The sequence below is a fragment of the Centrocercus urophasianus genome, unplaced genomic scaffold, assembly GCF_019232065.1.
Source record: "Centrocercus urophasianus isolate 14NV4802_14NV808 unplaced genomic scaffold, USGS_Curo_1.0 seq_15, whole genome shotgun sequence".
NCBI lineage: Eukaryota > Metazoa > Chordata > Aves > Galliformes > Phasianidae > Centrocercus > Centrocercus urophasianus.
In genome coordinates this window covers 32,139,240-32,164,471 of record NW_024884697.1, presented here as the reverse complement: position 1 = coordinate 32,164,471, position 25,232 = coordinate 32,139,240, and the positions used below count along the sequence as shown (strand labels likewise).

At 40.5% G+C, this 25,232-nt stretch overlaps 1 protein-coding gene across 1 annotated transcript in view; it reads right to left on the bottom strand.

Annotated features, from left to right (window-relative positions):
- The window catches only part of LEMD3 (LEM domain containing 3), a 48,850-nt gene extending 23,917 nt beyond the window's left edge, over positions 1–24,933 (bottom strand). The window contains exons 1-4 of the mRNA XM_042815445.1: positions 23,505–24,933; positions 6,330–6,383; positions 4,829–4,866; positions 2,653–2,719 (exon numbers count right to left, since the gene is read on the bottom strand). Coding sequence (XP_042671379.1) covers positions 2,653–2,719; positions 4,829–4,866; positions 6,330–6,383; positions 23,505–24,912 — 1,567 coding nt within the window. The 5' untranslated portion in view covers positions 24,913–24,933. The remainder of the gene's footprint in view (positions 1–2,652; positions 2,720–4,828; positions 4,867–6,329; positions 6,384–23,504) is intronic.
- Between the last annotated feature and the right edge of the window lie 299 nt (positions 24,934–25,232).

The following is a 25,232-nucleotide window of genomic DNA, read 5'->3' as shown; positions in this document are numbered from 1 at the left end:
GTTAGGCACTGAACTATACAGTATCTACAAACCTTGCTGCATTTAACAAAGGCAGAATGAAAAGACACAAACAAGAATATAAAATTCAACCCAGAACTGAATGAGTAGATTCTGCTTTTCCCTCTGGTTTCTTTTGAGGTAGGCATTACTCACCACAGATTTAGTAGACTAATAATTCTGAGAACTGTGATGCATTAAAAGGCAATCTATTTTTACAGAGGATAATTAAATTATTTTACATAATATCAGAGCACCACAGAATAGAATAGGCATCTATAATTGGAACACAATATATGGAGTCAAATAAAAATAATGAAGCATTACAGTGACTCTTTGTTACTTAAAAAAAACTTCCAATGCATCATCTTTTATATTTAAAGCCCCATCATTTGCTCTCCAATTAAAGTTGACAAAGCAGAAAACACTAGCTCAATAAAAATACAATAAGTTCAATTAAACAGAAGGCTAGAAACTGAATTCTGAAGTGATCATCTCCACTGCAATTAGAACACTGAATAAAGCTTAACAGAAGACACTAGTGCAAGTTTCCATCTTGCCTTTTTAATATTAACAGTAATAACATGAGCAAATGATTCATAGCCAAGCATGAAATGAGAGAAATTTTTCCAAGTATGTGACAGGCCTGAAGAGAATCGTTTTTTACTAAAACTATCTTCCATTACTTCTCTCTTTTGAGATGCTGCGTTATGTATAAGATTAACATTCTTAAACCCTGCATCTCTCAAGCAACCTCCTGTGTCATACAACTTTTAAACAGTTTCCACCTATTTTGCCAGGCTGACATCACTGCAGGACTGAAAAAGTGGAGGACAGACCTCTACCTCTCATACCCTGAAGACAGCTGGCACTGAGGATAACTTCTGAGTATCAGTGAAATAAGTCATTCTTCAGACTGCATGCAAGCTATTTTGCTGAGCAACAAGGCAATCTTGCAATGTGGCTTCAATTTGAGGATATTTTTTGCAAGTAAGCACTGAAGATTCTCCTGGCCAGAAATAGACTAACAGAGACTGACACATCCTTGACATCTAAGGAAGAAAGCAGCAGGTCATCTTGGAACATATATTTTCCTCTTGTAAGGAAGACTGCTAAATGTATTCTTTTAAGTGTTCATCACATATGAAAACCGCAATTAATGAAGAAAATTCACGTTCCTTCACAGATGCAGAAATGAAGCACCAAGCATTTTTATCCATGCAAATAAATCATCTACCATACAGCCACTGGAGGGCCAGATAACACTGAGGAAAGGGCAAGCTGCTAGGCTATTTCTCTTCCTCTTTTGAAAAAAGAATATAATTCATTACTTCCATTTCACACCACTCAGCGCTTTGCTGCACACAGCTGTAGATCTCGAAAGACACTCCTGCACAGCACAGGTTAGCTACCTTGCATGAAAGAAATCTTTCTGTCTCAATGATTGATAGCACAGAATTACCCACTATCATCTATTCAGCATGAAATAGTCTGAAACGGATAAAAATATCAAGACATAACTGAACCAAATTCAACCTGCAAAACATTCACAATCAGAATGCAATAAATTTAAAACTAAGAAAAAAAAAATACTATCTTGAACACATTCAGGTTAAACATTCGTTCACTAGCTTGAGTTAAAACACACTGTAAACAGGGAAAAATTTTGTGGGGTTTGTCCAAACATTGCTTTTATTCACTGTAGATATTGTAAATATTCTGAAAACAAAAGCTTCTGCAAGAAGGTCACTCTTGCAATTTAAAGGTATTATAGAGCTGCTCAGATTTCTCACACATTTCCTCTATGGTCCCAGACATAAACTGTCAGTCTCACAGCTGTTGCCACATTTTCACCCTTTGAGAAACACCTGCATTATCTGGCAATAGCGAGTCTGTATACAGAGAAAACAAACACACTGAGAAGCCTTCTCAGTGGTACCTGCTGTTGCAAAACAAATAGTTGTCACAAAGAAGTTACGAGAAAAAAACTGAACCATTGCTTGTAAATACTAAACAAATGGTAATCACAGAGTAGTTTCTGCTGTAAATCATACTAGATGTCAAAGTTATACAATAGTCTTAAATCCTACCACTTCCCAATTATGATGTGTAAATATCTACACAATTTAAAGCTGTCTTAATTGTGAAAGCACAGTGGTTTTATTTTGAATATTCAGTAATTCTAAACATCACCTCTTACACAATACCATACATACTAATGAAATGTTCTATGTAATTAGTTTAAAGTTAGACTAATTTGTCTAAACAAGGCCATCTTGTTTAACCTCTAAACATTCTTGCTTGATGTGAAATAAAGCTGTAAGCATTTTTCCAGAGTGAAAAAACCACCTTTCCCTCAGCACACACAGCATATTTAAACCCTGTAATATCAAAATCAAAAATATAATCAAAAATCTTGAGATAAAAATATTCAGTCTTCCATGTTAACTCAAAAAAGTTGCAACGAAAGATGCTACGCTGGTGGAAAAGGCAGTGTGCATGATCTAGAAACAGGACTTCTGGTTTCCCAAAGCGGAGCTCTAAAGATAATCAGGGCCTCAGAATGCACCAGTTGCTGCAAATCACTGTCTGAGCACAGACATCTCAGTAGCTGTTACAATAATACTCTTAGTCACAATATTTTTGAAGTGTTACCTGCTACTTGTGCCAATTTATCATGAAGTGCATATAAGCTGTTCATCATGAGACTTATTTCAGCTTCCTAGAATTACAAAAAAGAAACCATTGCATTAATATTAAAACATTATTAGCATGAAATTTTCTTACACTTAATCCAAAAATGTTATACATCATCAGAAGAAAGAATTTTGTTTTAAACACATGTACAGGTAGAAGACTATAATAACATCTCACACATCAACAAAACTTAAGTTAGAGATTTTGAAAAAAGTATTCACAATACTAATTTTTCAGATCTTGAGTGAAACTGAACTAGGTTGCTGCCTGGAATCTGTTTGCTCAGCCAATTAAAACAGACAGCTCAGAAGGTTATTTTAATAGTGTCGAGAGAAAAGTGCAGTGACCTACTGCAGGAAACCTGCTTTAGCAGGGAGTTGGACTAGACGATCTCCAGAGTCACTTCCAAACCCTACCGTTCTGTGACCCAAAAGAAGCCAGGTGGGTCTTTTTTGAAAGCTACTACGTAAAAATAAAAGTGAGCTTTATTCTTAAGTGTGGGTGGTGACACCACACATGGACAATACTGGAGTATCATATGGCCGTATTCCCCATGTAAGACTCACAGACAACAAAAATCTGATTTTGCTGTCTCCAAACTACTGTAATTTTTTAAGAAAAGCCATAATTCACATCATCTTTTTAGGGTTTCCTGCATAGGCTACTTGTATAAGGCCTATTTACCAATATATAAACATGAACACCATAGCAGAGTTACTTTACGACAGATTTAAACTTCTTTAACAAGACATTGAGCCACTTCATTGAAATTCATTCGGAAACCTTTTATACTGGAATAAGTTACTCAAAATATGAAGACAAGGAACAAGATAATTATTTACACTTGAGTACCCTGAAGGCCACTGCAAAAAGTTGTGGGTTGCTGTTTTGAAGCTGGCTCTGATTTCCAGGCAGAGCAAAATGGTTGAGATAAGACAAGAACCTTCATTCAGAAAATGTGCAAAAGAAAGTTTTCCAGTCTGTTCACCTTCCGGTTTTACTTGCATTGAAAAAAAAAAAAAAAAAACAAAAAAAACCAACAACACGTATTTTTAGCATAATTCCCTGCTGCATGAGTGCAGTCTGACAACATTTTAAAGACTGAATAGCTCCAATTATTTTCCGTAAGAAAACTGCTACCAAAAGGGAGAACACTTTTCATTGATCAAAAATTTGACAGATTAATTCCCCACAGACAACAGTAGAAACTGCCTCTTGTACTCTGGTTCTACAAATCCACCACAGTATTACAGTTGGTACTACCCAGGAAGTTAACCAACCTCGTTAACCCATTTCCTGAATGGAAAATATCAGCCCTTTAACACAAACAGCAGTGCTCTAAGTTCAGCTTATTTGCCTGTCAGTACCTCAGAAAATTCACAAAATTTAATTTGTTCAGAAGATTCAGTAAAAGTTTCTTCACAAAAACTAGATATTCAATGAAAATATGCAACAACTCAATTGCAGAGCTCAACACTAGATCCCCCAAAAGTTACCTTGTGAAACTTTCACGTACATGCCAATTAAAAGCAGATCGCTGTTTGCAAGCCAGCCAAAAAGACTGAAGGCCCCCAGAGAGAAACACTAAAATGCAAGTTGCAGAACTGAGACTAACTACCTTCCATGGATCTCAAAATAGGTTATCCTGATATTTCAGTTGAGAGAGCAAATAGAGCAACTAGCAACAGCATCGATTCAAAGTGAAAGAGACAAGTTTTCAAATACATTTTCTGAAGACAACTAACCCTTGGCTCTTCTGCAGTACTACGTAAGACCATAAAGTCTCACGACAACCATCTCATCAGTTGTCCTTTCACAGTTGAGAAACAAATGGTAGAAGGAAAACCGATCAACTTAGCATCAAGAAGATCTTAGAATATTTTTTTCTCATACATATACAACACAAATTAGGTATCATTTTCTCATTATATAAGGCAACAAGCATGAGATAGCCAAGTCCTGTAATCCTATTTTCATCCCGAAATCAAAACCAAAAACTTAAAATATTCAAGTAACAGAAATGAACTAATCTCATATGAAACATTCAGAAACCACACCATTCTGATAAGATCACTATGGCTTTTACAGAACCATTTGACAGAGTGAAATCTCAACATTAAATGTTTTTACTTACTTCTATGCTTTGTAGTTCTCCACTGAAGGGATTCTTGACTATCAAAAAAAAAAAAAAGAAAAAATAATTCATTCTATAGTTTAAAAATTGTTTTAAAAAAAAAAGTACGTAATCACTGCGATTTTATAACAACGCTGTATTGTTTAAATAAAAACAAACAAGTCCATAACGTGAGAAATAACAATTAGGCAGCTATTAGCATTTGACATAAGCTCCACATTTTACATCAGGCTACAGCAGCATTTAGGTTAAACCAGAATTCTGTTTATCTGCATATTTCACAGTTGTTTGCATGCAAAGAAAAATATGCTTGTCATTTGCCAAACACTTGCTTTAATGACTCAACCACATTAAAATCATAATTTGAAGGCTTTACATACTTCAGATATCTATTTAAAAAGTATGACTATTTTTTACTATTATTAAGCCACAATCCACATACAGAGCTGTACAACTACACAGTACTTAATGTATTGATGGAAGTAAGAGACAACACATTGAGGACTTAGGCAAGGAGTGTGATGTGCCTAAATGACCACTCTATTCCAAAGAGAACAGTTTGTACAGCTCCCCAAAGCATACGCTTATCTGTTATATTCCTCTTGGCTACAACAATAAATTCCTCAAGCAAGAGAAACTGAAGCTAGACACATCAACTGCACTCAAAAATGACTGCCTGGTAACTGAAAAACTACCAAGGCGGGAGGAAAACACCATTTAAAGCACAGTATCTTGCCTTTCTAAGCTATGAACTCAGACACCCACAGACTGAGCTTACACAGCAGTGAGCAGTTCCGTGTCCTATTCAAACGGGAAACAAAATTTCTACTGGCCTCAGTTCACAAGCACATACACAATCAGGATAAAGAAAACATCTTGGGAAACCTGTCACAATCTTGAAGGTCTGGATTAAGTGCCACCATATTGATGCACAAAGCACACCAAAAATGGGCATGTACATGGGACACACTGCTTAATGCATTTCTACAGTCCAACCTTCTAATTGAAGCACAGTAAAATACACGCACTGTCTTAACTGAAGTCCAAAATAAGTAACTCCATTTACACAATATGGTTAGCCTCCACTCCCAAGGCATCACACCTGTTTCCACTGCATTCCTGATTGCACCTGAAGGCACCCAGCAACAGTCTGTGATACAAACCTGACCCACACGAAGCCCTCCCACACAAAGTTCTTCACAACGCATCACCAGCTGCCTCCTGGCAGCCAGCTGACTGACAGCATCCTAAACCACACAGGATGACTAAGCTGACCGATTAGTTTAGTCACAAATGGGAAAATCAATAGAAATAAAGGTAGAGGCACTAGATTTCTATAAATTTGAAGCAGGATTTCTCATGTATGGGGAATGGAAGGTACAAAGGAATTGAAGTACCAACTCATAAAACAGTGGTTCCCTGACCTTTGCCATATGTAAAGTTATTTGGATATGTAACTGCAGAAGTCATAATGTCTGTAAAACAGTGCAACTTACATTACCTGCAAAAACTTCCAAAGCACTTCTGCCAGGAGACAGATGTTGACCCACTTCACCTTAATTTTGAAAAACAAGCAGAAGCGAGAATGATTACGGATTTATTACTCCTATACGCAGTGGTGATAAGGAACGATTAGAGCCAACAAACCACGTGGGGCAACAAAAATGTTTTCTGAGTAAAGAAAAGAGCCTGACCCTTTGAAACTCTGCAAACAAGAGGCTGTTCTTGTGTCTAGGCTCAAAAGTGTGTCACTTGCCCAAAGCAATAAATAAGTTCACTTCCTCTGACACCAAAGGAAAGAAAAAAAAAACCAGCCCAACACAGGGTCTGGTTTTTATAGACCTAAACACTTATTTTGGATATCAGACTAACAAATGCTAATAGAAGCAGAGGATGTTCAAATGAAGCCTTATAGTGCTTCGACTTCATTCCTTCAATGCAAATTCTCCAAGACTGACTGCTGAGTTATCAAACTACCAACTTTACAAAGCTTGTATGTATTTCATCATTAACTCTGTAGAATGTTTCCAGCACACTCAATTTTTAATCTCAATAGCCTGAAATGGAATTAGAGACACTTGAGGCTCTACATGACTGCCAACATCCCAATTTATTTGTTACTTATCCAGATTGGGTAACAATGGGCTTTTTCCAGAGTCAACCTTATTGTACACATATGAAAGCTTAACTGTATGATTTTAGATGCAGGAGAGACCTGCAAGACAGAATAGCATGTAGACTTCCATATATCTGACAGACGTGTTTCAGAACTGATAAAAGCCATGGAACAAATACAGTACAAGCACAGCTGCAAAGATGCCAAATGAAAGCTGCCAGCTGCAGTTGCATGTACTGCAACTAAGCAAAGGCAGTGGTGTTCCTGTGTTAGCAATGAGACTGGGGAAGTTGTGAAGTCAGACTCTTAGGTGAACAACTTCATATTTGGGTAAATTGAAAGACTGCCTTTATGAAGCATCCAGATGAGATACGCCAATGTTCCAACGTTTTCCTCTCTTTCATGAAGACAATATGACAAAAAAAAAAAAAAAAAAAAAAAACCCACTTCCCTTCAAAATGATTGAATCAATCCCTTTACATCACACAGTAGAATTTCTTAAATTTGTGATTTTATGGGCAGTTAACCAGTACAAGAGAGAGACATTCCATGCAGGATGTTAACCTAGGATTCCATGCAGGATGTTAACCTCAGGATGCTCAATGCCTTAAGAGGCAAGTATGCAACGTGCTACTGCAGCAACTTATCGCCTATGTGTGCAACTGATAGCTGTTAAGAAATCTGGATCTTCTTACCACTTAAACTTCATTAACTAGAATCAATAAGGCCCCTCCTTAGCTACTTCTATTTCTTTATTTTTTTCAGTTCTGTTCACAATCAAAACTCTTACCAAACCATCTCAGTTGCCACAGCCTCTAGTGCAAAGTTTTGATCAGCTGTCCCAGCTCATCTCTGTTGCTTCAATGCATTACATCCACATTATTGGTTCAAAAAAATTTTCTCCAAAGTTCTTAAAATACACAAGTTTATCTTAACCAGCAACAAGTCCTTGCTCTACCAAAGCAAATATTAATAACTAATTGCTGATAGAAAGCTTTCTTATGTGAACATATACTTCCAAGGCTTCTCAAAGAGGGTTCAATATCTCAGCCATACAGCACTGACTAAGAGACTTCAAGTGGCTTCTCTATCAAGCTCAATTTTTTATAAGCATCAAAGAGCTACATCTCCAAAAGAAATGAACTAGCTGAGTGTTCTGCATGGAGGTTTGCTATCCTGGAAGAAGAGCTGTTTTCCTAGCAAGGCTTTCCCTTGACTGATAACAGGACTATTTAACCTGAGTCAGAAGAAAATAAAGTATTTCTTTCTTACAAAGATATTGGAACAGGAAGGGACATTCTATTTAAATTCCATTTTGAAGAGGCAATCTTATTTAAACGCTAGTTAATAAAAAACAAGACAACAAGACTACTGAAAAGCCTGTGAAATTAATATAAGCAGCACATAAATGTTTTTCAGATTAACTGAATGCCAATACCTCTAGAAGCATCTTTCATATGTACCTTAGTTGGGGCAAGCTGTCAGTGATGACTTACAGTGGCAGAGCTGCTTGGTCTCAAAGAACAAAAAATCACCTCTCTAAGGGTCACAGTTCCAAAGCATTCCAGCCAAAGCTGTCAGCACAAACACACCAAGTATCACAGAGATACTCAATTTTAAGAATACAAATGCGGTCAGTGTCAACACACAAGGTTAATTTCCAAGGGAATACAGCAGCTGTCATCTTAAAAGCAACAATGAAACCACTCACTGGCCCCAGTTTCCTGCCTAATACATTGGTAACAATTGCAGACAGTGTTTACAAAAGAATCCTTCAGTTTTTCCACAAGGACAAACAGAGAGCACAAAGTGGTATTTCTCCTCTTTGTCAATGCATGCTTTAACAGACAAGAAGCCGTAGCCTAGCTGCAGACATTTGTGAATGCAAAAGTCAGCTCTTACAGAGCCCTAATAGGCCAAGTTCCAAAGACTGACACAGCTTCACCTAGCAAGAAGATATGTACAAACATCTTAAGCAAGTGTATTTTTTTTTAGGATAGATACGAATCACTAAGGCAGTACAAAACTACGGTCTGTGTTTATTTTCTGGTCACTAAAGTTGGTTGAAGAAAAAAAAAAAGTCAATCCTTCCACAACAGGCATCTAGAGCTGCAGTACCTTGTCCTGAGCTGCATTACCATTCTTGCTGTCACAGCATTCAACACTTCAACAGATATCAAAACTGACACATGAAGAAACAGTCACAGTGGGACAAACCAAGGACTCGTGAGCAATGTCAGGAAGGTTTTATTCTTCTGCACTTAACTGGACAGAGAAATCAAGAGATCACAAGCAAAAGCAATGATCTGAGCATAGGAATATTGATACTTCAACAGAATACTCCCCTAGCCATCAACAAATTTACACCTCAAATTTTCTGAGTCAGACAGAAGTTTTTTTTTCCTACATGCATCAGTAACAGTGTACTTTTCCCCACCAACTCGTGTAATCTTCCATTAAAGCCAGCTTCAGCAACATAAGGGACAGAGTTTCACAAGTTAACGTGAATACATGAAAAACCATTTGCTCTGCTTTTTCTGAACCTGCCACTTGCCAACTTGAGAAATTCCTCCTCATATTACAGGAAGCAGTGAGTAATCAGACTGCATTCAGCTCCTCCATAATACTCACCCCCCTTACTTCATTCCCCAGTCCTTACTCTTCCACATGGATGAGTCCTACCCCTCCTTGCTATGACACCCATGTGCCTTCAATCACAGTACAATTCTATGACTTTTTTCAGCATTGCTTTTCTACTTCATCTTTTCCACCATTGGGAAACAGACGTAGACACTACCCAAAAGTAAAGGAGTACTATGGATGTTCTCAAATACATATTCTCAAGTGCACTTTGTGCTCAATTCTCTTTCTCAAAACCACTACCATTGCATTTGCTTCTTGACCACTACTGAAAATCAAGTTACCATTTTTGACAGAAACATTGTAATCTCATAGTCTACTTCTGAAAGAACAATGATTTTATAAACCAAAAGCAACTTTTCAATGCAACTTTAAAGAGTTGTAAAGTCACATTTGCAGAATGAAACCCGTCAATATTACTTCTGAATGTGATAATTCAGAAAGCATTAAATGCCATCTCCACGAGGATTCAGAGACAATTTACAGCAATGCAAAGTTCAAAGCCAGTAACTTCCACAGAAGAGAGCACATTTTCCCTACAAAGAGAAAATTACTTTTCTCTCCATCTACTTAGACACACACAGACTAACCCCAAAGTATTAGTCTGACTTTTTTTTTTTTCTTCTTCCAAAACTTGTCCTGGAAAAGAAGACTTGTGCTCAATCAGAGGATAGCCTAAGGGTTTCCATTCATTTTCTCTTCATTAGAAAAAGAACGAAACAAAAATACAGATAATGTTAACAAAAAAAGCAACAATGCTGGAAGCTCTGCTATCCAAAACAGACCTCTGTGCTGCCTTGGAAACAAGCTGTCATTAATTTTGTAGTTCAAGTACTTTCAACATCAACCAAAGGCTCAGCCATTTTATTTTTGGTAACTCAAATCAAGTACTGATCCCACCTAGCAACATATCATGTATGTGTCAGACAGCTCCTAGTATGTCATCTCAACGGTCCTAAACCTTTAAGTTTGGAGGGAGGAACAAAAACTATTACAGCTCCTAAGATGTACATAATAACAGGATGTCTACACGCTTTCTGTAACAAACTTGGAAGGCACTCCTTTTAAAAGCCCAAGAGGATGTTTTACCACAAGTACGTCCTATTTAAAGTAAACATGTCAGCCCCTTCATGATTCCAGAGCTCCATCTTTCAGACAGCTTAAACAAAATAATCCTGCCTTTATTTTCCTCTCTGCAATTACTCAATACTCAAAGCTTTCTATGATCTCCAACTCCAGATTGTTTAAATTCAGGTGGAAACCACTTTGAATGCGTAGATCAAATATACATGCTGTTATAAGATGACACAAAGTCACACATAAAGCCAAGCAATTCCTTCACCACAGATATTCTTAGCTTCAGAACAGGTTTTTGTACTTCTAAATCAGTACATACATAAGATGAAAACAAGCTGCTTGACAGCAGCAGTTTGACCACTCCTTGGCTACGCTCCTTTTGAACAGTAGTGCAATCTGCCAAAAGGATTGGAGAATTCTAAAAGGATGTTAAGGAAAAACAGAGCTCAAGTCAGTTTTCGAGCTGTCTCAATCAGTTTAGTGAACTTTCATTAATAATTTTCTCCAGTATTATTTGAATTAATCCTGCACTCAAATAGGCGAGATAAGGGTTGATGAAACAACCAAATTACTTCATTATCACTCCTTTTCTGACAAAAGCCTCCTCTCAAAGAATCAAAGTTATCTTTTTGTGACAGACATCCAGATATTTTTCTCTCTGCGCTAGTAGTAGCAAGGCCCTCATTATTTTAGGTAAAAGAACATATATATATATATATATAAAAAAATATTTTAAAAGTATATAAAATATGTACATACATAAAATATATATTTAATATATATATATATTTATATATATTTTTAAAGTTCTTCGCTGCTTCTTAAGTGGGGTCGAAGGGGAACTCTCCATATTTCAGTCGTATCGCCCTAGGTAGAACCATTCCAATGCACTCTTGCCTATTCAAATACTGGTGAACATAGACCTGAACACTGAGAGATTCTATTAATAGAACCACAGCAATTCAGCCCATGTTTAAGGTGACTAGCATTTTGGGAGAGCTTCTCATTAGATTTGAGGGCTGGAGCACCTTTCCTATAGAGAAAGGTTGAGGGAGTTGGGATTGTTTGGCTTGGAGAAGAGAAGGCTCCGGAGCGACCTTGCTGTTATCTTCCAAAACGTGAAAGAAGTTACATGCAGGACAGACTTTTTACACAGGTAGACAGCGACTGGACAAGGGGGGATGTATATAAACTCAAAGAGGTGATGTTTAGGCTAGATGTTTGGAGGAAATTCCTTTCTCAGAGGGTGGTGAGACACTGGCACAGGCTGCCCAGATAAGCTGGGGATATCCCAATTGTGGAATTGTTCAAGGGTGGCTTGATGGGTTCACAGACAGACTGATCTAGCTGTTGGCAACCCTGCCCACCACAGGGGGTTGTAACTAAATGATCTTTGAGGTCCCTTCCACCTCAAGCCATTCTACAATTCTGTGATTGAGTTTCATCTGAATAAAAACAATACTTCCATTTTTAGCGCCTTCATTATTTATAAAAACTCTAGAAAGTCTATGTTTCGTGCTTAAAAGATACATTATTTTGATCTGTGTAACGTCTATAAATACTCCAGCATCAGAAAAGTGAAACAGAAGAGCAGGCTGTCAGTTCTTAAGAACTTCACTTGTCTTTTTTCCTAATAAATCATAAAATAAATCCAAAACTTAAACAGTTGCCAAAACACCAGTGCTGGCTTTAGAGCAAGTTTTGACTACAGTGTTACCAGTCTATCAACAGTACTACTGGTGAGAACCCACTGTACTAAAGCACCCACTGCAAGTTACTGTGTCTACAAAGAGAATGGAAGACCTTGAAAATAACTGCAAATAGGCATATAATGATAAAAAAAGGTAAACAAACCCACACCAGAATCAATGCCGCCACACTGTGAAACAAACTTGAGAACAACCATATCCACCAGAAGGTAATACTGCAATGTAAGTCCCTGCTTCTGTCAAGAGATGAAAAACTCAGGCAGAAAAGACTGTTCTGCACCTACACAACTGCAGTACAGCTACATCAGAAGTATCAAGCGCAAGCCACCAGATGCTTACCTCAGTATTTCCAGTTAACATGCCCACCCAGAAGCTGGTCTTCACACCTAATACTATCTCATCTGTGCCTACATTACTCTCAGTGGAGCACGCTCAGTTGAAGAGCAACTTGTACAATAAACATTTTAATGTGCTCTTGTTATGTTTAATGTACATGTTTTATAGCAATGGAATTTGCACGCACATTCTTTTACATTGCATTACAGAACACACTATATTTCAATGAGGAAACACTTCTCAGTGTTCTAATAGAAAGAAAAAAGCTTGGAAGCGCGTTTGCAATGCACTGTAAAAATTTGTTAGTATAACATTCCTTGCATACATATACACAAATGGTCTGCATTACGGGCTAGTGTTTTATGTAGGAGAAAACACTAAGGCTGCATTTATTAGCAGCTGCAAAATATAATGTTTTTCCTGATAATATTTTAGACACCTCCCAGAACTTTACAGGTAAAGAATACTTTCGCCTGCAAGAGAACCACAACAGGCTTCTGTATTAACTCTTCTTTCTTCTCTGCTCCCTCCCAAATATTTTAGGTCCTTGTACATTGTAAGGTCAAGAAAAACCCAAGACTTCAATAAATGAACACTGAAATGGAAAATATATTGAGAAGCTGTGAAATGCCTCCCTGAAAACACTGTAGCAGAGGCAGCTCAAATATCAGATTAGGAAGCTGCCTGGCTTTCCTCAAGCTCCCAAGTTCAAGCTGGAGAGCAAACCGGTAATGCAAGTGTTATTAAAACACAGAAGGTTTAACAATTATTGGGAAGTTGCAATTAAATATTAAATACATTGTCATTCCCCTAAGGGGCCAATCTGCATAGAAACACTCCTCCTCATCTTGCACAAGCAGAAAGGAAAGATTCCTGTCTTGAAGAGAGTCCAACATAAAAATACAGTCAACCTCTTCTTCCAAAGACTTCAGTTACAAAGAATTAGTATCATGCTACAGAACTATGAGCAGCTTACAGCACCCAAAGATAACATTCAAACAGAGAGCACTGACAGAAGAATCCTTAAAAGACCCTCAATCATAAGAGCTAAGCCATTAACAAATTCAAGATAAAGATCACATTGGGAATTTTTTCTTTTCATAAGTGGTGTTCTGCTGCGCCTTTGTCCCTTCAACAGTTCAGCCTGGTCTGACTATCAGCACCTGCAGAGAAAGAAGTAGCACAACTGCTAAACAGTGGTTCATAACCTATACACAGCCTGAAAAGAGCTGCAAACCTCTGAGAATAGTATCCTTGTGTAACCTACGGAGAAAGAAGAGCTTTCTCTCCATTGTGTAGGTGATACAGATATAGCTGCTAGGGGGTTTCGCCTCCCTACAGAGAAGAGCTTTCTGAGAAAAAGCAATAGGCACGTTACCAAAGTATCCATACTGGCTACAGAGAAGCTGCCCAGTAGGCACAGAAGTTTGTGCAGCTGGAAGCCAGGATGAGGTCAGCAACATTTGAGTGAAAATGAAAGAAGTGGGTGATACTCAGCAACTTTCATTTTTACTCAGCTGAAGCAAGACTAACCTTCCACTCTGCCTCCACCTGCCCTTGGCTGATAGCTTAACTGGCAGGTTCAAATAGAACTGATTATCTGAAGAGAACAACCAGGCTACCACAGCCATACACCACAGCTGTCCTTAGGCTTAAGGCTTACCTTTACCTCCCACTCTCAGCCCAACAGCCTGTTTGAACTGAGGCTTCCAATTTTGTTATCATAATTGGTTTGTGGTTGTTGTTTCGTTGTTGTTGTTTTCTTCCTTAAATTAAAAAGGCTACGCCTAAGGAGGTGCTTGCGGATTGAGGTGCTGAATCTGGTATATGAGTGCTGGTAATAGCTACTAGTACAATGCCAAGATTTGGGTAAGAAACTCTGCAGTCCCATCTTCTGAACGGCAAAAAACACAACACACCAATTCATTCCCTTACAACAGGGACAGGCAGACCCTATTTGGCCTTTGGACCTCAAAATGGGAATGAGATGTCCTGGTATTTTCATGCAATTGTTTCTTTCTAGTCTGATCCTCCCACACAGCAATGACATTACTGCCAAACGGAACATACAGCAGAATAAAACACATCTGGCTTTAACATCTCATTATTTTTTCCTATTTCAAGTGTCACCTACTAAATCCTTAATTCCTAAAATACTAGATTTTATTGTTTCTTCATGAAAAGCATCTTAAGCTGAAGGTCAAGGAAAGAACAATATTTCAAGTTACAAATGAGAAAACATTAGCAGCTGCTTTGTTCAATTCCACAGTACACAAAGCACATCTTTGCTCAAGGTGAACAAGCTAAAATAAAAGAAGAAAAAGGCTATTGCATTTAAAGACACTGCTCACAATACACTGAGGATCACCAAGTCAGACACACATCTGCCCATGCTGAATGGCTCAGCTCTCAAGAGTACTTAACAGTACAGCTGGTATTTCTGGTTTTCACTGTGTAAAAAAAGAAGTAGCTCAAAAGACACTGTACAGACAATACAGCACTAGGGCTCTCTAGATGTTCTCAACAGTTTCAGATTTTTCTAAGGGTTTATCAGAACAAAAGCTTGTCTTCTTCTCTACAAAATATGAAGTATGCAAACATGAAATACCCTTTTAGATACAGCTCAGACTATCCATTTCCCACAGTTATTCAGGAAAAAAGACCTTTATCTAGAGCTGCTCCTGGGTAAGCATTACTTCATAGGCTTACAGAAAAACTCAAAAATAAGAATTAAGACTAGTTTCCTGTCCAGAAAGAAGTCTGCATTTTCTTAGCTGGGCAAACTCTGCCCTGGGCAGCATAAGCTTCTTTTAAAAATTAAAATACCACACCATGCCTCTCACCTCCAGAAACTTCCTTGAATCACACATCAGGTCCAAACCAATACAGAAACAGACTGATGAATTTGATATCACACTCCACTCTTCAATATCACACTGAGGAATTTCATTAATCATTTTCTCTTATTTACAAAGTAACACTAAACTCCTTCCAAGGAATTTGTAAGAGTGAGGAACAGCCCAAACAGGACAGCCAGACTGGCTCTCCCCCAGTAAATCTGACAGGATTTCCAAGCCTGAAAGAGGCCTCTCAGGGGTTTAATCACACATGCACCACTTGGTCTGTCAATGGAAAGTTAACAAATATCTTCTGTGGTTGTCTGAATAATACTGCTTGAACAAGAACAAACAGCCCACTAAACTTTTAGACATAGGTCAAATGTCAGAGATGATCAGAAATGTCATGATTAATATTTCACCATTTCCCTGAAAACATGTTGTGAATTAGAAAAAAAAGAAAAAAAAAAAAAAAGCATATCACAACCAGGAGCATTTTAAGGCAACTGTAACAAAAAAGTACCTTCTGTTATTCGGAACCTCTCACTTGCAGTAAATTCTCCGTTGCTCAATTTCTACCAGCAGGTTTTGCATCAGGTTTAGCTACATTTCTGTTCAATCAACACATTCAGGTAGAGCTGAATTTGTTAGAGATGTGACGTGACATTTGGGAACACTGCACCTGAGATGTCTTTGTCTTGCAGCCTGATGACACTGAAGAGGTCTCACAGAATGAGTCTGCTGAGGGATGTTTTGTGGTATAACTACAAAATGACATGATGGGAATTGAGGAGGCTGATGGTTAAGGTGAATGGTTTTGATACACTACCTACTGAAAGCATCCAGAAGCCAACCTAAGCATTAGCAAAATTAGCATTAGCATGGAAAAGTCTAAGGCTTCTCTGCTAAGCAATTCACGTAGTCAACTGACCTTCACAGAAAGTGGGGAGAAAATGAAAATTAAGATCCAGATGTTGCCTTAGAAACCTGCCTGTTTTGTGCAATTCATCCCTACAGTCCTCTTGCAATAGTCTTATTCAGTGCACTAACAAGGGTAGACTCATGACCCTTTAAGATGCTACCTAAATACAAAGGCTCCTGTACCTTTCCAAAGGTCAGGATGTGTCCTGTATATAAACTCTGTATTGAGACCTACGTGAATAAATGCAGTCTTAGAAAACAATTGTTTTACATACAATCTAAGATGCTGCCTTCCAACTTTTAGTTAAGTAAATGACCTCTATTTATACAATAGAGAAAAATGGGCTAAGGAATTGGTATACAACCAGTCATTTGTGAAGAGTCATACGTCTTATCTACCACATCATTACTGAAATCCAACTGATCTACTTAGTAGGCTTTAATGCCACTCAATTCAACGTTAAACTTCTTTTAACCTCCCTACCATCTCTTCCCCTCTCCACATAAGACAACCTTCTAAATCAATTCAGAGCATAACTCAGTTCATTTAAAAGAGTTAATGGAATTTAAGACTACAAAAAGACACTTGTTTTCAAGGTACACGCATTACAACATGAGCAGAAAACTTGATTTTTCTCTGCCAAAACATCAGAGGTTACATCACTTCTCCAACAAACTAGGCCCAAGAATCATGTTGAGTTTGCCAGCTACACTTTTAGTATGTATGACATTCACTTGCTCCTTTATCCTTTCGTTCTCCACAGTGCACTGGAAACACAGTAGAAATGAGAAATGGCACTAAAACGTATGGGTAGAAGTACAGCACAGCAGCAGGGAAAGGGAGACGATTATAACGTCACAGAAAACGACCATCAGTGAAATACAGAAGGCTGGGGCCTTAGCTTCCTCATCCCTAATTTCCTTATTACAAATGGTAAGCTTATTTCTTACTCATCATACAGCATGCTCAATTGTTCAAAAATACTTGATTCAACTTTTCACATCTCTTATCAACATACCTTCAATTCCTCCACCTGGGCTGAGCTTACTGAATTGACAAGTTTCTAAAGATTACTCAAAGCTTCTAGGGAAGAATATCAGCAGTATCTCAGAATAGGTTCGTGTGAACACAAGGCACTTATTTGCCTACACAGAAACTGTAGGAATACTGAGATGACATGCAGGTGCTGTCTTATCAGCTGTGCAAAGAGGCCATACCTGCATGCAGTCAAAGCATCCAGTTTGTCTTATTGTTTCTTCATTTTCCAGGAACAGACTGCGCTCCGACATCAACTGCAAAGCCTTTACATCACCACTTTCACTCAAGAACCTGATCCTTTTTTGTTTATGTTTACAGGAGGGCTCAACAGCAAACATTATAAACTGAAGCAAACTCCTAACAGTAGGAACCTGCATGAGATCTGCTGCAAGTTGTTCAGTGGTTCTCCCATCTGTACTTGCATCCATCAGTATGCTTTTCTGCACCAGTACACTGACCCTTTTCCAAATTTTGCTCCATCCAAATTCTTCAGTAACCATGATACAAGACGTGAATAGTTACTTTGATCAGAGGCAGAGCTAACCCTATCCTCATGCATTACAGTTATGGTAAAGGCTTTATCACTTCCTCTTGCAATTCTAAACCTCCCAGCAAAAACAGAAGAAGCCAAGAAGGGACAGTCAGGACAAAGATACTGCTAGACAAAACAAATCCCCTGAAAATCACTATTTCTTTTTAAAGTATCTTGACCAGTCAATGCGCTCCCTTTAATCTACCTCAAATCCCAAAACACAAGCACTTTTTCCAATTGACACAGTTATTCAGGAGTTTTTAACACTTAAGGAACACATCCAATGATTACAAAGGACTTTGAAACAGCAGTTTCATTAACAAAAAACTAAAGTACATGCTTAATATACTTTTTTGTTCAGCTTTTTTTTTTTTTTGTCAACTGATCAAACAAGGTTGTCAAACAGCAGCTCTGCCCTGCCATTCACATGTTCATATTATTTCTGAAGCACAAGGCAAGAAGCCTGACAGGGATCAGCTTGGTACAACCCCAGCACTCCCGACAGCTTAGCTGAATAAGCATTAAGCCAAAGTTTTGCAACCTAGTACTCCCACGTGAAATACACGTCAGCATGTGTTAAGTGTACAAGTGTAAAAAAACAAGTGGTTTTTTTAGAAACATCAGTAGACCCCATCAACAGAAAGACTGCAGGTATGATTCTCCTTTCCTGCTGGTATACTTTAAGAAACAGTACAAGTTGGGGTTCCTACAATGCTACACTAAATGTACGTCCTTGGGTAATATGGGCTCCTCCTTAAAAGACTTCAACTGTAACCACTGTTGCTGTAACAGAAGAAACACAAGTTTGCTGTTTGCTTTCCCACTTTTGTGCACTCCGCAATGCTCCATATACATGGAAAAGTTGCAGATCTTTCAGCTCATAAACTGCCCTCAGTTCTTACACCAGAAACCAAATATTCTTTTGTGAAAAGTACCACGTACAAACTTTCAATTCGTTTCTGACAGCTTGTGCAATCAGATCCTGTTAGAGCTCTTCTGCATGCCCACTCCCCAGGTGGGTAGTTTGAGTTCTGATTTCTCATCACTCCACAAAAATAAAAAAAAAAACAAAAACAGCCTGTGACAGTAATGTCAGAAATACATTCAAAGAACATCTGAAATCATGGCATAAGGAAAGTCCTGCGCATGTCAGCAAATGGCAGTACTCTTAAGGCCTGCATCCCAAGTTAGTTTTACATATTCCAAAGGAAGTACAAACATTTATCTCCTTAAAATACAGGCATTATGAAGGCAAGCCAAGTTTCAACAGCTAACTGTAAAATGCCACAGCACTTCAGCAGTAATTTGCAGATCTGTGCACTTAACAGTCCATCTCTCGTCTTTCATACAGCAACTCTAGCTTTTTAATCAATGAAATTCCCTGCACAAAACTCCATGGAAGTTTCAATACATGAGATATTTATAAGTTTAAAAAAGAAAAAAAAAAAAAAAAAAGGAAATGGAATGTCAATGGAACAGAATTAAAGCCTTCGAATTACGATTTTCTTAAGTTTCCACTTGCAATACAGACAACTACTAGAGGTTTCCCTAAATTAACATTTCAAAAATGCAAGTTAGAGTGAACAGACTAAAGATTGTGCTACCAGCAGTTATGTTTTAACAATTTACATGGAAAGATCAAAATCACTAACGAGACCCCCGCTTTCAAAAGCCTCTCTAAGAACCTCAGACAATACAGAATAACTACCTCAACATTTCAAATGGAAGATTTACTTTTCTGTTACATCAACCACTCCCAATGCAAAGTACTGGAGCAGAGGGCATGAAAGTAACATAAAATGCCATACCTTTGAAATTACTGCCTTAATCAGCACCTACAGTAATAACCTCACCTTCCAGAAAGTACACCAGGCCTCAAAGTAACACCCACTGATCTTAGCATCAATTTTCCTCGAAAAATAACTTTGTAACTAACTCCCAGAAGTGCCAACAGCTACATGAGATGCTCCAAGTAACACCACAAAATTAAGGGAATGAAATAGGAAGAGATGATGAACTCTTCAGAATTTAAAGACCTCTAGGAAGAAGACAAAAGTCAAATTGACCGTTTTCCTGACAAATTATTATGCAAGATTTCATACAGTGCCATCACATTTAAAGGCAGGTGTAAGCATGATATCTTACAGCAAGAGCCACATGAATTAAGTTACCAGTATCAAGCACAAGTAGACCTTTTCATGTATAAGACTGTCAGAGACAGCAAAAGCACAATCTACTCACACATTATCTTTTACGTGAGCTTACAACCATTTATCTCAATAGTTCAAGAAAAGCCTTACAGATAATACATTTATCAGCATCTTAGATAACTAAATGCTGAAAAACTTTACCTCAAGTGGCCATATATAGCTTAGATATAGAAAAATAAGCCAATCCTAATTCATCTTTGAACACTGCCTGCCACACGTGCAGAAAAACTGAAGTACCTTATAGCTCTGAATAAGAGAGTATTTCAACATTTTGCACAATGTGACAACCTTCTTCTGAAGTTTTCCATTTCTTACTTATTCCATTTTACCTAGCCTAAATCCAACCCTAGTACGTTGTTCCAAGCCTCCACTCATTACAAGCATCTCCTCTAAGCTCACATCACAGCCCAACAAACCTGTGTGCTAACACTGGCTGTAGCTGGTGACCAATGTTTTTCAGTGTCACACAAAACAGCACCTTATTTTGACAGAATTTAACATCAGAAAAAGAACAAGACAATCAACTCAAATTTGTCTTGTAACACACCCTGTAGGAGGAAAAAAAGCAGCTCAAATATACAAACATTTATACACAATCTTCTTACATTCTCACATTAACTGTGATAGTTTGTAGTTGAAAATAACACTTTTCATAATGAAACCATTTGCAAACAACGAAGTCTTGTGTAAAGCCAAGTAAAAGGCAAAAAAAAACCCAGTACCTAATTAACTAGCTGAAAAGTTGTTTCATGAGCTATTCAGTTACTTTTAATAAAAATGCACGAATCAATTCTGCTTATATAAAGAAAACAATACATAAGCTCAAGAACTACAGGACTCGCTCAGATGATGTTCAACTAAGCTTAGGGAACCACCCCAAAGACAACTGGTTTCCTTCCCAGTAGGGATGCATTTTCAGGGCCTGTCTTGTCTTTCTTTTCCATCCTATGGACCCACTGTGTTCTCTTCACACACACACATTCCAGAAGTAGGAATTCCAGTTAGTATGTGCTGAGCACATGTGCAAGGCAATTCCCTGCACATTTCCACATTATTAAAAAAAAAAAAAAAAAGGAAAAAAGTAGCCTGTGTCCTTCTCCACTACCTACCAAGAAGCTAGCCACAAAAATGGCTGTTTGTTTCCTTTCAATGGGCCCTACCCCTCAAGCCCAGGGCTGCAAGAAAGGAGGACAGAAGAAACGTGAGTGCCAAAACCAGAACACTTCCTCAGAAAATCCACTTTCTAGAGTTTCTCTGATAAAAGAACAAACAGAAGCAGGCCAAGGACTGGTTTAATTGAACTTCTGAGCAACCCTGAACCACCAGACCTTTGGCTGAGCAGCCAAAGAAAAGCAAAAATCCCCTGCTTTCTAGGTCCATCCTTGTCAACTTTAAAAACGATATAGACTCAAAACAGTGATCCCACATTTCTGTAGGAAAGTTCACACATTAAAACAAAAGGGATTTTTTTTCCCAAGACAAGGAGCTCAGAGCATTTATTTTCTCAGCATTACTGTTGCCTGCACAGTTGAGACATTCAGCTTTACCAATCAGCACGACAGGGCAACTTTTAACCATGACTGTCACAGTTGGGAAGTTTACCCTAGGAGCTGAAAGATCATCTTCTCTATTAAAATAACCAGATTTTAAGAACTTAAGACTAGGACAGAAAAAATAAGCAAACGTGTGTTTATGGAACTGCACAGCTTATCAGTGCACAAAATCATTTATGTAGGTATGGTCAGAAGTTAACCACAGAACAAGAGTATGTATGGTCCCAACAGTCACACTACAATAAATGTGCATTCACCACCTTCCCTGAAACAGGACTGAACAGTATTTATTAAGAGCCACACAGACAGTCAAAGGAACTATAGCAGATGCTCTAGCCTTTGCTGCTATTGACTTTTCTAAACACTGCATTCTTTGCTTCCAGACCTCCTACAAAAAGCACGAAAAATTAAAAAAAAAAAACTATTCTGCTATTATAGTTATTGCAATGTAATGAATAAAGTCTAAAAGGGAAAAAAAATAAAAATAAAAAATAAACAGAATACTCTCTGTTATTTCTGCCCTGTAACTTCTAGCAGATCCCAAACTAGCAGCAGCATCATTCCATGCACGACGCTTGTATTCGTGTTCACACATGGCTATACACATGCCCTACTATCCATATAAAGAAACACCCCACATTTTTCTCCTCAGTGATTGCAAGAACAATACACAGGAATAGGTTGCCTAAGGAGGCTGTGGATGCCCAATCCCTGGATGCATTCCAGACCAGGCTGGACGTGGCTCTGGGCAGCCTGGTCTGGTGGTTGGTGACCTGCACATAGCAGGGGGTTGAAACTGGATGATCATTGTGGTCCTTTTCAACCCAGGCCATTCTATGAATCCCCAAGATCCCTCTAATGGTCTCACATCCTAAAACTAGCTTTTCAAACAATTTTTCATTGCTCCCAATGAGCAACGGCATGACTTTTCATCCTAATATTAGTGCCTCCTTAGGTGGAAATGGTACACTTCCACCTCCATATGTTTTGTGAATAGAAAATAGTAGTTTCTACATCCATTCCAAAAAGTTGCTTCCTTGTATTAAAGATACCCCCAATACAGGATTAAAAAAAAAAAACCACTGTGAAAATCAAACTACAACATAACAGTACTTAGTGTATAATCACATTCTCACTCTGAATGTATAAGAAAATCACATATTAGAAAATAATACATAACAGGTCCAAAGTCTGCACAAAGTTTGTCGTAGCATTGAAAAAGCACCTCACTCAGCCTAGCACACTCCCCAAGCTTCAACACACATTCATAAAGGCAACCTGCTTAATTACTTAACAACAACTACATTGGAACCTTCACTCTGCAAGAATCCCAGGTATCCAGATGTGCATCTTCTCTGAAATGGGTAGAAGCCTTACCTCGTTGATTGTCTATTAACCATGCATCTTCTAGACTGAACAAAACATGAAATTGCTTTGCGAAGAAAACATGCTAGAAAACAAGGTATCAATAGATTACAGCACAGGATAATCAGGATACGGGTTTATCCCCAGATGTCTAGCAAGCTTCACTACATCACTGTAGGAAGGCCAGTCTGTTTCTGTGTGCTCTATCCTAAAAGGGAAATTTATAGAACAGCGGGACCCTAAACTGTGCAGCACGGACCTCCTGAGAACGCAGAGTTGGATTAGCAGTAGTACATCCCGTTGCAGAAATTAACTGCCCTTCCCCTTGACCTAATACTTACTGTTGGCTCCCACATCCTCAGCTACTCCAGAACCTCTCATTCTCAGGTATGTGAATCCCAGTATCAGAAAGAACAAGCATGCAGCAGTTAAGAGGAACATGGACAGGTAATGTGCACTGAAGCCTCCAGTGGTGGATACCTCCTCTCTTTTGAACTGTTGGAGAAGCTCCTCCTCGGGCTCGGAGAGATTCTTCTTGTAGGTGTTTTTCAGGTAGGCGTGATTTGAACCCGTATGATTGGAGTGGTTGAGTCTGAGGGAGGCGCTCCCGCCCGGGGGGAGGCTGTTGGTAGCGGAATAGATCCTGGGCTCGGCGCCGTGGCTGCCGGCGGCCCCGCCGAGGACGTGGTTGTCGGTGGCCTTCCTGGCGGCGCCCGGGGGCTCGGCGCCGTCACCGCCGTCCGCGTCCGGGGGCGGCGCCGTGGGGGCTTTCCTAGTCAGGCCGAGGCGGTACCGGGGGCCGGCGGGACCCGGCTCCGATCTTCCCCCCGCCGCCGTCTCCTCGCGGCTCCCGCCCCCGTCTCGGCTCCCGGCAGCGGCCGCCCCCGCCGCCCCATCAGTCGCGACGGCCGCGCCGGCACCGCAGCCCCCGCCGGCCCTCTCCCGAGCCGTCTCCATCGCGCCAGCGCCGGCCGCAGCGCATTTGCTCGCTGTGAACGGAGCGGTCTTGCCGAGGCTCCGCCTGGGCCGGCGGGCCGCCGGTTCCTCCCTCGGTACCTGCTGCCGGGCCGCCGCCTCCTCTTCCTCCGAGTCGGAGTACCTGTCCCCGCCGCAGACGAGCAGCCGGCTGCCGTTCACGGTCCGGTTCTTCCACCGCCGCTGCTCGCCCTTCTCCTCCTCCTCCTCCGCGTCGTCGTTCTCCTCCTCGCCGCCGTCCCCGCGCTCCCAGGCGCCCGGAGCCGCTCTGCGGGCCGCCGCCGCCCCCCACCAGGCGCCAGGCTTCCGCCGGGCCGCCTCCTCCGGGGGCGCCGTGCCGCCGCCGGGCCTCGCGCCGCGGAAGAGGGGCGAAGCCCGCTCCCTCCTGCCGCCGGCCTGGCCGCGAGGGCCGGCCTCCGCGTCCGACTCGTCCGAGCTGAAGCCCAGCAGCACTTTGCCGCCCCCGGCAGGGGGTGCTGCGCGGCTCCGCCCGCCGCCGGCGGCCACGGCGAGGCAGGGGTGCTCGGCGCCCGCCAGCCGCCCGCCTGCGCCCGCTCTCCCGGCGCCGCCGCCTCCGGCCGCCGTGTTATTGTTGTTGCTGTTCCGGGTCTTGTTGGCGGCGCCGCGGGCCCCGGCCCGCTCCTCCTCGCGCAGCTTCTTCAGCTTCTTCAGGTAGACGGGCCGGGTGCTCTCGGTGACCGGCCCCGGAGAGAAGCCGAAGCGCCTCAGCTCCGAGAAGAGCTCCTCATCCGTGAGCTGTGCGGCCGCCGCCATTTTCCGCTCCCCCGCCGCCGCGGCGTTTCCTACCCACGCGCCGCGCCGCGCTCCCCGCCGGAACTGACGCGTGCGCACTCGGCTGTGGCCTAGACCCGCCCGTCACCCCCAGGCGCCGCCCGGCCCAGGCACGGCTGCGTCTCCGGCGCTCCGCGAGCCGCCCTGCCCTTCCCTGCCCGCCCTGCGCCGCGCCGTACCCGAGGCAGGGGAGTGGGGCGGCTGGTTCCCGTCAGCGGCCGATGTGAGAAGAGGTCGGGGGCGGGAGCTGGTTGGACTGCAGTAGGGACCCCTGAAAGGCGCTGCAGGGCGAGGCTTCAGCG